The sequence below is a fragment of the Brassica napus genome, chromosome A8 (genome assembly GCF_020379485.1).
Source record: "Brassica napus cultivar Da-Ae chromosome A8, Da-Ae, whole genome shotgun sequence".
In the NCBI taxonomy this organism is placed as follows: domain Eukaryota; kingdom Viridiplantae; phylum Streptophyta; class Magnoliopsida; order Brassicales; family Brassicaceae; genus Brassica; species Brassica napus.
Genome location: NC_063441.1, coordinates 21,218,381 through 21,236,190, shown reverse-complemented (window position 1 = coordinate 21,236,190; position 17,810 = coordinate 21,218,381). Strand labels below are relative to the sequence as shown.

Below are 17,810 nucleotides of genomic sequence, written 5' to 3'. Positions count from 1 at the left end.
GTCTATGCGATCTCCGATTCTTCAAATCGATCCGGGCTTGCTAACGTTGATTGGGTTTTTTCGTAGGTCGCTCGGCCCGGTTTATTCAGCTTCAATCGAAGTGTTAGACCGAAATTGGGTCCAACATGATGTATACATGTTATTTACATGTCTTAAATATCCAAATCCATCGTTTTGGTATCCATATCATATGGTCTAAAATGTCCTAAGTCCTAACATATAGTTTGATTTTCTTTTTGTAATTGTTTATTTTGAATTGCTAATGAGACAAACGTGGCTGATTAAATAATTAATGATTACAGAAATTAAAACAATGTATTGTCCTATATAGTCGTGGTTCATCATTTTTTCAAATAAAAGTAACTTAGAGCAAATTATGGGGATGATTGGTTGGGGCTGTAGATGCTCTGGACAGCCAAAATTTAATATACAGCTATATATGTCAACCAATCGAGCTTTGCTTTCCTTAAAAAACTCACAGCAAAAAAATCTCTGAAAAATCAAAATATGGCTGTAGAGAGCTTTATTTCCAGAGCAAAAAATTAGTGCTTTAGAAATCTACAGCAAGGAAAGCTACAGCAAATAAATCTACAGATTAAATTTTACAGCAAAAAATATAAAGCTACAGCACTTACCAATCATCCCCTATATCTTCACATGCTCAATCGTGCTTATCTAGGGTTACTCATATAAATCTCTCAAATGCATGATTGGAGAATACCTTCTCTTTTATCATTATGTTTTTATGCATATACATTTTTCATTTCGTATCATGAGGAATAATAACCACTCTTTCCAAATAATATATTTTAATAACCACTCTTTCCGACAAATATATACGCTAAAAACAACTAACACATTTGGGTTGGGTAGGTTAATGATTTCAGACCTAATGACAGCCATGTAGCTAGCAGTGCACAGAATCACTGTCATATTATATACGTAGTTTTTTTTGGGGGGGGGGGGGGGGGGGGGGGGGGTGGGGTGGAAATACCTGGTTTTTGATCTATTAAATTTATAGGGGACAAAATCTGATAGCTAAAGAATTAAAGTGATGAATTATATGTTTTTGTTTGACTTTGTAGTATGTATTTTCTCATATACTATGACAGAATGTAATCAACTATGGTTAGCTAATAACGTGTCATAAACCAGCCAATTCAAAAGTGCAATCATAACAAAATCGTAATGATAAAAATACAGATCTCATGGTTGTATTGACAATTAACGATTTAGTACCAAACAGTGAAACTTATACAAATTATTTAAGTATATATAATAACACTATAATGATATGCATGCATGTTACAATATCACTCAAAAACAAAACGATAGCAACGATCTTACATGAAAAAGGAGGTAGATACTTTGATGCGCGATATAAATTAGCATATTGGCGAACTGAAGGAATAATCTAACCACATGTAGGTTCTTATAAGAACCGATGTCAGGTAGCACACTATTTTTTTCTTTCAACTTGAATTCGTATTAGTGGTTACTGGTTAGAGACAGTTCTAGAACCATTGATCATTGGGATAGTGTTTTAGCATAGGTACGTGCCATACGAATACGATCATTGTTTCTATTGCAGTATAAATGACAATATACTGATTTTTCTCTAAAAATTGTTTGCTTGAATAATTGGAAATCAAGATGGTGTTTTAGCGTTGGATATGTGGTTGTTATAATTCGTACGTTATTTGATTGATGAGTTATTGTAAAGAAGTAAATTCGGAAATTTTCGGATTTACATTTTCACAGGATCTAAATATTTTGCTTGGTCAATATAGTCGAGCCCAATGCTTAATTCATGATGGGATTTGTGAATATATTTCTACCAAATGCATGCATGCTTATAATGTAAATAACAATTGATACTACAACTATATAGTTTTTCAAAAACAAGACGTAAAGGTATTACATAAATCTCCAAATAATTCCATCATCAAGTGCTATTTAATTTTAGTAACAATTTTGACACGCCTTGTTGCTCTCGTTCAGTCTTGTTGACGAATATACCGTAATCAGACTATGTAAATGTTATACTGTAACTCTGTAATTATATATAAAAAAAAAGTTACAAAACTACAGATGAAGTCAGTAGTCACTCATGGGGAACCATTGTGTCATAAACTAGGAGATCTACCGCCAAGATTACGGTCAAATAAGATACAGTTTGACCGCACTGCCAGACACACGAGGAAATAATTCAGAATGTCGTCAGTGCAACGACGTTGTTCATTTTTTTTACCGGGTGGAGACATTATCTGCTGCATCTCCGACAACGTGTACTTTTGAACGTTACGATAACACTTGTCCCAATTAGACCGGAGTATCAAAGGCAGTGAGTGGATCATCGAAAATTAATCAAGCTGCGACCGCACTCGAACTCAGTGATCTCCGAGCCACTGATACTGCGACGTATAGGCTCATCAATAGCGGAATCAACTGCCCACATGTTTTTTTCCTCTTTTTTTTTTTGAAAGATAAGATAGTTTTTTTTTCCTCTTTATGTACGTAAAACTTATTCTGAATTTTGGTTTGGTGTTGAAGTATATTTTGAACAGAAGTTTAAGCATTACGATAAGGTAATATTAATATCCTTGGGGATAAACTATAACCAAGCAACATACTCAATATACATGCGTAAAAGTCCATATGCTATATAAATTGCTCACTACATTTCTTATAAAGGAAATGGTTTTGATTCCATTGTTTATTTTTTTACCCAAAACTTGCGTTTTACTTGCTTGCAACACTCAAAAATTCAAATTGGTATAAATTTTAGCATTTTACTAAAAAAAAACTTACGTTTTACTATCCGCTAAAAACATATATATACCTAGTACCATATTCTTAGACGAATGTGCTATATAAAAAATGGCACTCTTAAGAGATTTTTTTTTTGAAATGATTTTATATGCACTTAGAATTTAAATTTAAGAGTGTAGTTTACGAAAAGCTCAAAAATGTATGTAAAACGATTGTGTTGCCAATAATTCAAATATTTTAATTAAAAGACTTTAGTTTCCCTGAGACAAAATTTTAAGTGTATATTTTTGAAGAAAAACATTTATGTTTGTATATTGATATTTTTTTAGATAAAAATATAATCTTCGTGCAAATCATTTATCGTATTTCTTTGTGTTCTTTACTCCTTTTTCAAAAAAAAAAACATTTTAACGCAATAGAAAAAGAAACACAAATACATGTACACATTCATATAATCCGAGAGAGAGATTATTTGGTGAGGAGTCAGCATTGCCGACAGGAAAATCTGCCTCACCACCAAAATGGTGAAAATACCAAACCAATAATTACTACAACTTTTGTTTAGGTTGTAATTACATGAGTACATAATTACAATAACTCTTTTCTTTCACGACATAATTACAATCGCTTTCACCATGTGTAGTATACACACGTACATGTATATATACATCTTTATTTGTTTATAGATAGAAGATTATATTCCTATTTTTAAAAGAAATTATGTTGCACAATACGAAAACTGAGCTGCTAGTGCATATATCTTTTGATTCTCTTTCAATTGTACATGCAGAAGAGTGACAGCCAATATTTGTGTATTATAAGTTCAGCTTTTGTCAACTGTCTAGATTTAAGCCTTGATCTTCTTCTTGTTAAATGTTCAAGGAGGTGGTTGTGCTGAATCTAATGCCCGCTAGAAAGTTCAAAGTTATACAATGAGGAAAAACAATAAAGTGTACTTAGAAAGTAGTATACTTTGCTATTTGTGGGGTATTAGTATAATTATTGTTTTCTACTTTTTGGGGTTTCCCCCTTGTTAGGCATAGTTAAAATTACCACCCCAATAAATTGATTCCTTGTTAAATAATTTAAGTTAAAACCTGCTTTCCCTTCAATCAATTAGCCTATAGTTTCAACTTTAAATTGATTAGTTGATAAGCATTAGTATGAATTCTTTTATTAAATATTACAGTACTTTAGAATATAGTAATATTAAAGCATGTATACATGTGTGTTGCTGTGTGTGGAGTGTATAAAAAGAGGTACTTGACTTATCTATTTGTCTATAACTCAAATGGTAAAATAGCATCCAATAATTGTATTTCTTTTTTACTATTTCCAACTAATTTTTTGTTTTCTCCATTGATTTCTCTGTTTTTACTTAATTTGTGTAATTTCACTTTAGCTGTCCGGTCAGTCCATTTATGAAATCTTGCCACTAGATTTCAAATAATGGTACTGTATTTTGATAAAGTAATGATTTACACGAATATAAATCATGGGTTACAGATTTTCTTCTTTAGAAAATACCCCACAAAGTACAAACCATTGGCTCATAGAAATAAAGAGGAAAGATATAAACCTTTCTAACTATTCAAGCTGTAGAAATCATGGGTAACTTAAATCACACAATTGCTAAACAAGACCTCTAATAAGTAGCATAATCCATAAACAGCAAATAGGGTTCAAGAATCTCAACAAACGTTTATTATTTTAAGGATGTAGGGTTAAAGAACCGCCCTCCAACATTTCACATTTCACTGCTTCTTTTTTTAAATTGTATACAACAAACACAACAATGATTTCGACGCAGTAACCTCCCACTGAACTTCCTTTCATAGTGGGGATCCACATTTTTATCTTCTGAAAGTTAGAAAATACATTGAAAGTTACAGATATACAGATGCATAATAATGATCATAATCACGGTTGAAATGAAATCAAGAACCCGCTAATCAGGCCTTTTTTTCTTCAGCTATCTAGACTGCAAAGTATGCATCTTTAGTCGATGTCATTGCCATCAACAAACGTTACCATGAAGAAAGAACATTAAACTTTCAAAAGTTAAGTAATCTTTCTCGAAAAGTAAAGACATGTGTGGTTAAGTCATGATTAAGAATATGAATATCGATGAAAAAGCGGGATGGATTATTACATTTTGTACCAACAGAAGAAGAAGCCAAAGCTGTCATTAATTAGAGTTTCTAACTTCTAACCGATACATCGATGGTTATGAATTGTGACAACTGAAAGTTACAATGTTTCGTCAAACATACACTGATAAAAGAGTACTATAGAACCAATCTATGCCTTCAGTGATTGATGGAAATTTGTATGATCACAAGACTATAACTTCAAAATTTTTGAATTACTGAAAAACAATGGTATATATAGGCTAAAGAAATACAAATACTCAAATAACATATAGAACCAATCACAACATGAATATTTATGATAATTAAAGGGTAATAATAGTAATGAAAGAAAAAGAATCCAAACAATCCTACAAGATGCAAAACTCTAATGGGAAAACTAAGCTTAGACAAAACTGATCAAAAACAAGATTTTCAAATTGGAAAAATGTCACACCTAGGATGTGTCCACAAGAACATCATTTAGCAAATTCTCATCACCATTAGCCATAGCAAGCAGCTCAGCATCCCTATCCTCCTCATTAGAGAAATCTCTTCTTTCGAATTTCGAATTAGCCGATATAAAGATCATCTTCTGAGCTCTATCCATAGCTGCATGAGACCTCCCATGCGAGCTTACCCATTTCAAAAGAGATGAGTTGCATTTGAACCCACAAGTAGTTGCATGGAGGAAAATGAGCCTCACCGCAACTTTCCCTAGTGACCTGAACTCACTAAGATACGTCTCCCAAACAAGCCTACTGCTTTGAGGATTAGCTATCCTCATCTTACCAGTAACCGGGTCACGCTCTTTCATCTGAACCGCCCTTGCATACATTGGATCAAGCCCTTCGGTTCTCCATTTCATAAGCTCCATCAACGCAATGTGTGCCTCGTCTCTAGACACAAGCCTTGTTATCAACTTATCTACATCTTTCTCTTGCTCCGGCGACAAACATTTAAACGGAGGAAGATACTTGCCGCTACTATCTCTTATCAAGTAAAGAGGGTCTAGTATGAAGGCAGCAGCCCAAGCCGGGTGATAACTCTTCTTGAATCTTCTCTCCACAAGCTTCTCCACGTGTCCTTCTCCTACATTGAACTTAGAGTCCCAATCTTTAACCTTAGCTCTTAGCTCGTCCCATAGAGGGAGGCATTGCCCAACGAGTAGCTTCTCTTCCTCTATCCTCCGAGCCATCTCTTTAACAAGCTTGGTCAAAGCGTGAACCGCCTCCACCTCGTTCCAAAACCCTTGGTCTCCAACCATCTCTCTAACCTCCCTAGCCGTGTGATCCTCCATCAAAACAGCTTTACAAGCATCATCATGCATTACCGAATGAATCGCTCTAGCGGAACTCAACACATCCTCAAGAAGATTAAATAACGGCTCAAAGACACAAGCCTTACAATGCAAAGGCAACCGTAGCATTATAGACTCCCCGTGTTCTTGCATCTGATACTTACGGTGAGCGTTACGTATCTCCGCCGTATTGTTGATGAAATTACCGAGTCTCGTACAATTTTGCGAGACGGATTTGAATAAAGGCAGCTCTTTAATAAAGTCTTTGATCAAGCTCTTGAGCTCTTGATGCTGACAAGACAAGTTCACCATCCACTGATGCTGGCTCTCGAGACTCTTGAGCGCTTTGTTATTAAACTTGTCGGAGACTATCCCGACACACCTCTGAGGTGAATTCCCGCAAATGCCCTTAACCGTCTCCAACAAAACCTCCTCCGCGTAGTTAGCCGGCACGGCTCCGTTGACTAAAACCGCTCTCCTGTAAACACTCGTCCCGTTGGGTAAATTTACGACCAAACTCACCAGACTCTCTCTCCATCCGTCGGACGCGATTTGGAGGAACATCGCGTCTAGGATTCTCGATTCCGACACGGCTCTCGCTTCCTCGTACTTCAACTCAAGCCTCGTCGTGGCGAAGTCTCTCTTGGAGACGATCGGTAAACCGACTTGGGTCAAAAAAGATCGAAACTTTGGATGCTCCAGACCCGAGAGAGAGACCGAACCGCAAGACTCGAAGACCCAGTCGGAGAGAGAGTCCAGCGCCGACTCTATCTCCGATCTCGTGAGAGTCAGCGCGTGCGATGGCTTAGGACTCTTGAGCTTCTTCACGCTGTCTTCGAGCATAGCCAACGGACCCAGATCGTCTTTTCCGCCGGAAAGCATCAACCGCGGCGGCGGCGGAGCGGAGTACGGCAACTCTCCGCCGCAGAATCTCGACGGATCGACGACGGTTATCGGCGTCACGTGGTAAGAAGGAGGAGGATTGAGCCGGGAAGGAACGGCGCCGGAGGAGTGTCGTTTCCGGTGATGAGAAGGAGAAGAGGAGGAGGAGGGGCTGACGGCGGAGACGGGAGGAGCGACGGAGGAGGTGAAGTTAGGACACGTGCCGCGTTTGAGATGCTCGGAGGCGGTGCGGGAAGGGTTGGAGGCGGAGAAAACGGCGTCGCATAGGGAGCAGCGGAGTTTCACTGCTTTGGGGAGGCCAGTGTCGGTGTTGCGCACGAGCGTCGGCTCGAGGTGAGTCCAGTACCACGCGCCTTTGCCTTTCACCGCTTTGTTCCTCACCGTCGTTAAACCTTCGTATCTCTTGTTCAGAGCCTTCGCCGTTAGCTCCTCCGTCGTTATCTCCGGAGGAGGTGGCGGCGTTTGCTGTTGTTGTGGCTGAGCCGCCGTGGGAGTGTTGGTCGTCGACATTGTGCTTCGAGGAGGAAGATGTTGTTTTTAGTTACTTGTTGCCTCGTGAAAAACGTGTGACATCTCTTCACCGGAGACTACTACGCCACGTCATCAAACTGCTCTCTAGTTTCTCTCTATTGTATCCTCTTCTTCACTGATCGTTAATGTGAGTTTTGAAGAAAGAGACAGCGGAGAAGAAGAGGAGAGATTGTGAAGGTAGTAGTAGTAACGAAGCGCGTGGGAGGAATGAGTTGTAAACGGACGTTTTTGAGAGGAACAAGGTGAAAGCAGAGTTCCCACGTCGTACGAGAAGAAACAACACATACGTTACATTGGTTTAAGACACTCTCTCACTTCCCCATGATTGGGGCGTTTTCTTCACGCGCGTCAATGTGGTTTTCGGACATTGTTTTTCTTCCACCTTTTTTCTTAATTTTCTTTCTTGTCTGCTACTTTTATTTCATTTCTTTTTCTTATTTGGAACTATTTGGGACCTTAATTTAATGCATTTTAGATTCTCGTAATCTATACATGTTTTTCTTGTTCTGCAGTATTCAACCACTAAAAGGTGAAAATCTAATTTGGTAAAAGTAAAATCTAATTTGGATTGTGACAAGAGTCAATTTATTCCTAACTTAAAAGATAGTATATTATGTTTTTATTCAACTGTTTATAAAAATGTACGTATAAAGTTTAATATACATAATTTTATTTTAGTACAGTAGCTAAGATATGTACGTGAAGATATAAAGGGTTTGTTGACATGAGAAAGTACTGTATAACGCTTTTAGAAAGATTAATTTGGTTTAAAGAATCCTCATTTTGTATTTACTTAAAAGTTTCAAGACACTTGAGTATTTCAAGACAAGGTAAAACTGCTGACTGGGATTTCCATTTGTGTCTTCTTGTCTACGTGGGATGTGTTCAGTATTTGGACATATAGAAAGGGTAAACTGGGCATTTAATTTTGTTTGTAGGTAGATGGTGAAAGACACGAGAGTGTGTGTGTGTATGTGTTGACCAAATTGCGTTGACTCATCAAAAGGACATCTCTTCGTAAATATTTTATTTCTACCTTTAAAGGTAAAAACGAATGAAAGTTGTAGTTTTGTAATTTGACTGAATCCCTTTTTAGACAATTTTTGGTTCTTACTTCTTACCATTTTCTTAAACATTAATTTTTTAAGAGTCTAGAATATTTGGTTGCTTTGGGTTTTCCTTTTCATTTATTGTGTATGAATGTTCATTGTCATGAGGGTCATGGCCGTCGCCAGCAATTTAAACTTCAAAGTCATGAGTTACAACACCCTTTGTACTCTTCACAACATTCACATGGAACAAGCTGGATTAAAAGACCGTTGAAAAGACAGTGTTTTAGAACAGCTTATATACTTTCATTTTACACATTTTCATCCTTTAGAAAAAGCATAACTTAATATTTTTAGAAATTGTAAACACAGAATCAAAATGAAATATATAACTAAAAACAATAATTAAAGTACCAAGTGGATGTAAATAGGAGTCAAGTTTTAATTGGTCTAAAATGTGTATATATAATGTCAATAAAACCACATGTCACAACTGTCTCCCACTTTCTGATGTATGCACGGTTATACATATGAATGATCCATTTCTGAGTTCAAATGTACATACGATACTAGGCGAAATTATATTTTGCTAGCAGATAATTTAGATCAGTCCAATCTTAAAAGTTGTATAGTACTATCTATAAGAACGTTCTTGTCTGTTACATAGCAACCACCCAAAATTCCATTCATTATACATTTTCTGATAAACTTGTATATCATGCTGCGAAACACTTGATCAAAATACATCCAAGCCTAATTAAAAACTGTTGATTTTGTGAATGATTTGAAAGAAAATGTTTAGCAGCAATAGTAGAACTATAGATATATACATAATACACTTTTTTACATGGAATGAGATTCTTAATTCGCTAACAAGAAACATGAATTTTCATCTTCCACTAAGTGGTGAATACTTGAAATGAAGCCCTGATCATTTGATTTAATATATATTGACATTAATTATTACAGTGAGTATGTGGCAACGTAGTTTGCTTGATTCACAAGCTTGTACGAGAGTTATCTTTTCACAACCACTCCACTATATATATCGTGTTTGGAACTCAAATAAATATACCATAGAGTAAAAGAAAGCATATAATTGAGATAAAAATCAACGGCAACTTTAAAACAGATAGCGATGGTAATTATTTAATTAGCGAACATGGATAGAGTTGTACTAGCCTAGCCTTTAAAAAAGAAGCATCATTATATTCCTAGTCTATAAATTTGAAAACTGTTCGAAAGTGAAGTTATGGTATTTGGTAAACTAGTAATCACCGTATGTATTAGTTGTTTGAGAGTAAAGAAAAATACATGGAATATATTTTTTGTTTGGTGTAGAATACAGCTGGCTATTAATTTTCTATCGAATTTGATATAAAGTTCATTTATATATTTGATAGTTTTCTCCAAAACTTTACAATTTAAACCATTTATATAGTTGATAGTTTTCTCCAAAACTTTACAATTTAAACGGCTCTCGTGCCCTTATTGATGTTCTTCCTTCCAAGCCCAAACAAACTATTAAGATTTTATTTAGGCCGAGCTTTTTGGCCCACGGGCTTATAAAATCCTACCGGTATATGAAACCGGCAAAGAACGGTACTTCTGTCAAATATAAGAAATTTGTAATAACCGGAATCCGAACCAGAACACTGAAAAATAACAGATTCCGACCAGAATCTCCAAAACCGAAGCGGAACTGAACTATCTAATCTGGGCGACCACGAACTTGTTCTGTTCGTCTTCAGACTTGTTTAGTTGAAGGGAAAGAGAAGAAAAAGAGACAGAGGGAATAGATCTGAGGAGATTGTCGGAGCCAGAAGCAGGAAGATGGGAGATATTTGGACATGGCTTATATCCTTCTTCTTCCTCATCGCACTTGTCGGAATCATCGTCTATCAGGTTCTAATTCGATCCGAATTATCCATTTTTATACAAAACTAAACCTAAAGCTCTCTACTTTTCTATCGAATTTGCCAATTTTCCTCATAAGGTCATAGTTCTGATTTGACCCAGTTAGATTAAGGACCGAACAAAACAAGTTGCAGGCTTTGTGTTTCTGGTTTAACTTGAACTATAGTTTTATGTTCTTGCCGCATGATTGTAATAGAAAGTTTCCATTTTTGGAAATGTTATAGGTTCAAAACTAAGTTTTTGATGTCGGATTGTGTTCATGTCTTGTGTAATGAGCTCCACTATAGCGCAATGGAGTCTATCGTTTAGTGTTTCTAAGTTTAGACTATGATCATAAGATTAAGAGGAGTCACTGAGTTTGATAAGCTAGCAAACCGAATAACTTCATACTGATCATAAACCGAAGACTTACTACATTGTTTGTTTCATTTTGGGCAGCTTGTATGCTTAGCGGATCTTGAGTTTGATTACATCAACCCTTACGACTCTGCATCGAGGATAAACTCCGTGGTTTTACCTGAATTCATTATCCAAGGAGTTCTATGTGTATTCTATCTCTTAACAAGACACTGGTTCATGTCACTCTTATGTCTCCCTTATCTCTTCTACAACTTCCAACTGTAAGTCTGTTTTTTTTTTCCTTACAACTTATCAACATGGGTGATTGTCTTGATTATATCTCCTTCGGTGTCTCTGTTGTTCAGTTACTCGAAGCGACAGCACTTGGTAGATGTCACGGAGATATTTAACTTGCTTAACTGGGAAAAGAAGAAACGGCTGTTCAAGCTTGCTTACATAATCCTTAACCTCTTTCTCACTATCTTCTGGTAAATAAAGATGAACCTGTGCTTCTTCATTATTGATCAAGGCAGCTAACATAGGCTTTCTGTCTGGAACTTTTTTCTTAGGATGATTTACTCGGCGATGGATGATTACGAGGACTGACTGATGAAAAGGCGATCTAGCTTTTTTGGTTTTTCATCCGCGGCGCCGGTGGTGGTGGACATGAGACAGATGAAAGAACAAAGTGTTTGCTTGTGGTACAAGTTTAATGTTGTTTGTAAAATTACTAGCAGAAAGATTTGTGTAGTTTTGTTTCTTTCTTAGTAACATTTTTTTCAGATCCTGATATCTGACAGAAACATTACAACTTAAAAAAGTTCAATGTTAGAAAAAAGTTCGGTAATTCAGGCGAATATTCGTCCTGTAATAAAAAAAAAATAATAATTCTGAAGTTAAAAATTCGGTTTAAGTTACGTAATTAAGGGTTATTAATGGTATAAAACCTAGTCCAATCCTTATTTTGTCGGTGTCTATAGTCATCGTTGTGAAGCCGGAGTGATCTCGTTTATCACGGTGCTTCCTGCCTCTCTCTCTTTCGCTCGCAAACAACTCCATCTTCTATATAGCTTTGATAGATCTAATTGCTTTCGTTACACTGTAGAAACTTGACCTAGATATGCCTGGAATGTTAGATTTGGAATCGAAATATGTTGTGATGCTTAGGTAGCTCAAAACAAGTTACGGCAATTAGGGTCATTGTTGTAACAAGAAGGCTAATGATATGGTCAGAGTTTTAAACTTGTCTTAGCAATGTTCTTGAGTCCTCTTCTGATGTTATTCAGCTTTTTACAGGTTTTCCTTCTTTCAAAGAGGTTAAAGTTCAATGGTTAATGCAATCAAAGGAGTGTTCATCTCTTGGTTCGTTTCTCAAAGGTTAAAGTTGATAGTGAACATGAACAATTCGATGCCATCGTCTCAGAGATTCATAATTCATGTACTTGATAGTACTCACTTGTTTGTGCAGCCACATGTTGAGCAGATGATTCGCAGCGCCATTGCTGAGTTCAGAAATCAAAACTCTTACGAGAAGCCTACTTAAGACCACATCACCACCATGCTTCTTCTTTTCAGATTCGAATAAACACTTCATAATTAATAAGATGGAGAGAGTTTGGCAAGATTAGACTTACTCATATGCTTATAGTGAATATTTGACGAATTATATACTCTGTACCGGGTTTAGAAACAGTCTGTTTTCTCTGGTTATGTTTGATTAGGTGGATATTCAAAATGAAAAAAATTAGCCTTGTGAGAAACTCATTGGCTAATCATGATCTCACAGCAGAGAAATATCTTGCGGATTCAAATCCCACTCATATTTCTTCTTTACCGAAGTATAATCCATATCACTTCTGGTGTTCGAATCTTGTTCACTAAGGTTTTTTTACTGATTTTTATATTTCAGGTTCTGACACTTGGACTTGCCACCGCCACCGAAGATGGTAAAGATTTCATCGGTAAGTCAACTCCATCTCTCGCAGTTGAGGAGTCCGCCGCCACTGACCTTGCCGGTAAAGATCTAATCGATGGGACTACTCCTATTCCCATCTAGCTTTTGATGAGTTTCTCTTTGCTCTAAGAAGTTGCAGTCTAGCTTTTGAAGTTCTCTACTGTGATTTTGAGAACAATAAATCTGAGAAAGAAAAAGGTAAACAGGTTATACATTTAAAGAGTAAATTTAGGTGTTTTTGTGTAAGTTTCTTCGTGATTAGAGATGTACATCTCATTTTTAAAGATTTTTAATTTGAATAATGTGACAAATCTTATATTACTGCTTTCTACCAACCACTCTTCCGAAACAAAATTAAACTAAGAAAACTGCTCGACGTGGGATGGAAAATAGAGAGACAACAATGTATACTCCACCGGAAAGCTTTGTTGTGGCTTACCTACCTTTATTGTCTCTTTTCTTGTTGGAAATTTATGATGCAAGGTTCCAATAAGGATAGGTCTTTCTTTCTTTTTAAAAAAATTGATGGATGCAATATTTTTGTGGGACATCTATCAACAACATCTAGGGTTTTCCAAACTTTTTAAATAATTGGACCAACCTTTCAAAAATTTGTAACATTCCACCAAGAAAATTCAAGTTAGCCACTAATAACTTAACAAACAACACACACAAAATTAATTTTAGAAACTTTATACCACCTTTTTCTAAGCGCTAAAACTCCCTCCACAATAAGAAAGCAAGTAAGTTCTGAATTTCTAATCGTTCCTCTCCTCTTTTTTTTTTCTATTTACAAGACATGACCAAACATAATTTCCTACCTTAAATTAAATTTACTAAAGAAACCAAACCGATAAAAATCATTCATTTTTTTTAAGGCACGTAGACTTCTTACCTTAAGAAGTCTACGTGCCTCTCAAACGATGGATTTCATCAAACCGTTGGTTTGGTTAGCCCCGAGATTTTAAAGACCATTAAGAACATGATTTGATCAAACCAAAGCTGAATAGATTTCTCCAGACCAAACTCCCAAATGAAACCAACACTGCTTTAGTCTGTTGCTCTTCTTCTCCATCTCCCTTCTTATGAATCACTGATGGAATTTCCTTCACTCTTAACCACTCTAAACCGATTTTCTCCCTGACCGATTCAATCAATTTCGAGTCAGCTCCATTTCCATTAGCATCAGTTACATAGAATATGTTTGTAGCCATGTCGCAGCTAGTCGATATCTCTGTTCTTGTAACATTCAGACCGTTTTCTCTAAACGTCCGTGTAACTTCCGCTAGTAAACCTTGTTTGTCTGGATGTCTCAGCTCTAATCTCACACCCTAGACACCAAATAAAACCAAAGAACCGGTTTAGATTACCGGTTAACCAATCAAAACGTCCAATCAATTTCAATGTAGTCTAATTTTATACATACCTCAGATGCTCTTCTTTCCACTGCAGCTTCTAAGCATTGTATCACTCGTTGTCTCTCTGCTTCCGAACTTATCGGTGATCCATCCTTATGCCGGATATAGAATTCCTGAAAGAAGTTAACCAAAATAATAAGCTCAAGAAAAACCACCAAGTTTTAAAACCAATTTTGTTAGGAAACATACCAAGTGAGCTTGGTCCGAAGACGTGTTGATAGTAGCATGGAACACAGCATACTCCATGTCCGTTAACGTACAAACCACGTCAAATAAAAGCTTAGTCCTGTCCCGGCAATGAACATTAACCACAGAGTAACCCCTCTCAGCCCAATTCTGAACCGTCACAACCACCATAGGATCTCTCTCATGTCTCTTGGACCTCTTCTCGTAGTCTCTATCTTCAAACATAAGCTGATGAAGCCTCCGTTCGACGTGCGTCACGACATCAAGCGAAACGCAAGCCTTTGCAGCGGAGTTAACGTCGTTATCGCCGTTCAAAACGTTCTTTAACCGTCCTTCGATATTTGATATTCGATGAGGATCGAGAATAGGAGATCCTGTGGTGCAGTCTTTAAGATAGATGATAGACGCAACTCTACCGTTGTGCGTCCATAGCTTAGCGTCAACTACATCGCAGTTGAGGTCGGAGAGAACCGCGAACATCTCGGATAGTAAACCGATCCGGTCTGTTCCGGTTAATTCTAAGGCTGTTAAACCGTTTACTTCAATGTCTTCTCCGTAGTAAACCGTCTCAATAGACTGTGGAACAAGAAAAGAAAAGTTTCTATTTTTAGAAACCATGTTCTTGAATTCAGACGTTGTTTAAGCAGATGGGTTACCTGTTCGATGTAACTTAAGACGCTCTGATCATTTAGTTTGTTTCCGTTTATGTCAGTCACATGGAAAACTGCAGTAATTAGAAGAAAGAAACAGAGTTAGTATAAAGTTATTATTATAAATTTGAATATTATTAAATTTTGTAATTACCATCCATGTTCCATCTACCATCAGAAGAGATGTAAGCTTTTTTAATGGAGAGATTTAAATCGGTGAGGATTTGAACGGCTTCTAGCAATATACCATGTCCTCTTGGACTGTCAACCTGAGATAAGTAAAATAATGTTGAATTATTAATCTTTTGGTTTATAAAGAATCCTTTGCTTTGAAGCTAATTATTAAATGTGGTTTAGATAATTACAAAGAAGAATAAAAAAAAGCAAACCTTGACGATTGTCGCTGAAGAACAAACACCATTGTCGATAACGACCCTGTAATTATATGTAAGAATTCGTTTAGATTTTTTTTTTTTTTTTTGAAGAATTCGTTTTAGATTTTTTTCCGTCAAAACGAACTTAATTATCTTAAATAATGGGATTTATCAATTATAAGTTTGGATAAGATAATTCCTCAAACAGAAAAATAAAAACTCAAGTTGATGAATGAAATAGGCGAAATAGAGTTGGGAAAATCTTCTAAGGGTGATGAACAGAAAGAACAAACTTTCAAATATTTTACTATTTTTAATTGGAAAAAAAACTTTGAAAATTTGAAATAAAACAGATAATTCTGGGTTTTCAAATCTTGAAATATGTTCTAACCTTTAAGGAAATCAAAGGAAAACGAAAAGAAGAAGAAAAGAAACAAACCTTGGAGTGTTCATCCTAATTACAAGCTTTTCATACTCATCCAAATAACCCTTCATCGCCATATCTATATTTCTCTCAACCTCTCTGTTACTCAAACGCCGATGTTATCAATCTCTTCTTTGGCTTCTTCTTCTTCTTCTTCTACCAAAGATGACCAGCAAAACACATATCAAATCTCTTCAAAGGCGTTTCTCTCTCCCTCACGATTCCTGAGCTATTAATACTCTCTGTCTCTCTCTAGATAATTCAGAGCACTGCTTTCACATAATCCTTCTATACACTGGACTCCTTATATATGTACAGACAAATACATATTTAATTAACTTGTTACTTTTTATCTCTGCAAATTAAAGAAAAGTCACATGGCGGAGCATGACGCACCCATGTTTCTAATGCTAAAAGTCTTCTCGAGTTGAACTTATAATGTTTCATTTTTTATATAGTTCATTTTAATTTTTAACCTAACATTTCTTTTTCATTCGAAACTAACATGTTATACTTATAACCACTTTCATTCCTTTAAAGATTTAATCCCAGTAAACTCCACTGCACTATTAATTCATAACAACCGATTCTCTTAAGATTATCAGTTTATTTATGGTAATTTGTTTTGGTAAATTCACGAATGATTTTTACATTTACACCTTACCTAATGTCTTCAATATCTATGTAATCTAATCCTTCGTTCAAACAATTTATTTTTACATATTAACAACACACAAATTCATCAAAATAAAACCCAAAAGGTATGGTTAATTAGCTGTTAAATATTCTAAAACTAACCGGCCAAACTTCCACGTGTCAACATATCCTCGCCATTGGCTGTTCAACTGCCAGCTAGGACGCCACCTGTTTTAAGTGTGTTTTGCCTTTGCGTGCTTTCCACTCTAGTATGATCCCTTTCCGACAATCACTGATCCAACGGCCACGGTAGGCCACGTGTCATAATCTAAAGGTCCCACGTCAAATGATACTCGCTTCGTAGCTAAGATGAGATGTATTTTCCCTACACTCGTAACGTGTGGTACGTAATAGCTACGCGCTTCTAAGAAACCCGTACTTACTTTCACGTTAATATATGTTCGGTAATAGCCTCAACTCTCAAGAGGGGGGCACTTTCAAAATTGAAGAGAAGAAAGATCTCTACGGGACCCAGTTAAAGCTGGCAAGAGAGTGTGTCTATCGTAGGCGACTAGGCGTGTCGTAAAGGGTAAAACTGTCCTGTCTCTTGAGGATATAGGCGGTTGTCACGTGTTTACATTTAATTGGTCCAGACGTAGCGGAAGAAAAGTAAATTCGTGCGTGACAATCACGTCGATGAGGTGATTTTTTGGCGTTAACAAAGTGTTATCTCACTCGCATAATCTAGAAGAAGATCAGATATCATATCATTCGCATTAAATACGAATATGCCCCACGTAAGGGCCACTTTCTCCAGAGGGACAAGAACCATGTCACGTGCATTTTACTTATGACGATCTATAATCACAGACGGTCTAGATACGTGGCCCGGTAGACGGCACAGTGCTTTGTAATACTATTATTTTAAGTTTACATACATCCTTGGTCGTGCGGTGCAGTAGCCGAAGGCCCGAAGCTGTAAAAGCATTTAACTATTCGTTAAGCTTAATAGACAGAGAAGATTCTCCCGCTGCATTTATTAGTTGATAGCCTGTTGATGTTGTTTACCTATCATTAATGACTCATTAATGACTGATTTGTCGGTATTAAAATCCGATTTATGTATTAGTATAACTCGGCAGCCAATTACTGTTTACTATGGCTCGAGCATTAGAGCCCGAGGATAGTGCTATATAAAAAATGTGTAAAAAAAATCAAAATATGTTGG

General features: G+C 36.4%; 4 protein-coding genes across 4 annotated transcripts; 2 read left to right on the top strand and 2 right to left on the bottom strand.

Annotated features, from left to right (window-relative positions):
• Positions 1 to 5,137: 5,137 nt before the first annotated feature.
• LOC111197804 lies at positions 5,138 to 8,038 on the bottom strand. The gene has a single exon (XM_022690372.2). It carries the CDS (start codon positions 7,612 to 7,614, stop codon positions 5,359 to 5,361), a length of 2,256 nt encoding a protein of 751 aa, XP_022546093.2. The 5' UTR covers positions 7,615 to 8,038; the 3' UTR covers positions 5,138 to 5,358.
• A 2,279-nt stretch (positions 8,039 to 10,317) lies between these two features.
• LOC106382392 (protein cornichon homolog 4-like) lies at positions 10,318 to 11,787 on the top strand. The gene is made up of 4 exons (XM_013822416.3): positions 10,318 to 10,589; positions 11,040 to 11,221; positions 11,306 to 11,428; positions 11,510 to 11,787. Exons 1-4 carry the CDS (start codon positions 10,518 to 10,520, stop codon positions 11,544 to 11,546), a joined length of 414 nt encoding a protein of 137 aa, XP_013677870.1. The 5' UTR covers positions 10,318 to 10,517; the 3' UTR covers positions 11,547 to 11,787.
• A 144-nt stretch (positions 11,788 to 11,931) lies between these two features.
• Positions 11,932 to 13,229, top strand: LOC106382393 (general transcription and DNA repair factor IIH subunit TFB5). The gene has a single exon (XM_048738233.1). The coding sequence runs from the start codon at positions 12,268 to 12,270 to the stop codon at positions 12,481 to 12,483; it is 216 nt and encodes a 71-aa protein (XP_048594190.1). The 5' UTR covers positions 11,932 to 12,267; the 3' UTR covers positions 12,484 to 13,229.
• A 342-nt stretch (positions 13,230 to 13,571) lies between these two features.
• Positions 13,572 to 16,365, bottom strand: LOC106382390 (ACT domain-containing protein ACR8). Its single transcript, XM_013822413.3, has 7 exons — positions 15,962 to 16,365; positions 15,538 to 15,583; positions 15,303 to 15,417; positions 15,155 to 15,222; positions 14,502 to 15,074; positions 14,321 to 14,425; positions 13,572 to 14,225 (listed from the first exon to the last, which is right to left on the bottom strand). The coding sequence occupies exons 1-7, from the start codon at positions 16,021 to 16,023 to the stop codon at positions 13,869 to 13,871; spliced, it is 1,326 nt and encodes a 441-aa protein (XP_013677867.2). The 5' UTR covers positions 16,024 to 16,365; the 3' UTR covers positions 13,572 to 13,868.
• Between the last annotated feature and the right edge of the window lie 1,445 nt (positions 16,366 to 17,810).

Excerpts from the sequence above, each read along its gene's own strand:
- LOC106382392 (XM_013822416.3), top strand. The coding sequence starts at position 10,518 with ATGGGAGATATTTGGACATGGCTTATATCCTTCTTCTTCCTCATCGCA. Across the intron at positions 10,590-11,039 it reads TCGGAATCATCGTCTATCAG|CTTGTATGCTTAGCGGATCT; the intron begins GTTCTAATTCGA and ends CATTTTGGGCAG. Across the intron at positions 11,429-11,509 it reads CTCTTTCTCACTATCTTCTG|GATGATTTACTCGGCGATGG; the intron begins GTAAATAAAGAT and ends CTTTTTTCTTAG.
- LOC111197804 (XM_022690372.2), bottom strand. The coding sequence starts at position 7,614 with ATGTCGACGACCAACACTCCCACGGCGGCTCAGCCACAACAACAGCAA.
- LOC106382393 (XM_048738233.1), top strand. The coding sequence starts at position 12,268 with ATGGTTAATGCAATCAAAGGAGTGTTCATCTCTTGGTTCGTTTCTCAA.
- LOC106382390 (XM_013822413.3), bottom strand. The coding sequence starts at position 16,023 with ATGGCGATGAAGGGTTATTTGGATGAGTATGAAAAGCTTGTAATTAGG. Across the intron at positions 15,418-15,537 it reads CTTCAGCGACAATCGTCAAG|GTTGACAGTCCAAGAGGACA; the intron begins GTTTGCTTTTTT and ends TACTTATCTCAG. Across the intron at positions 15,075-15,154 it reads TCTTAAGTTACATCGAACAG|TCTATTGAGACGGTTTACTA; the intron begins GTAACCCATCTG and ends CTTGTTCCACAG.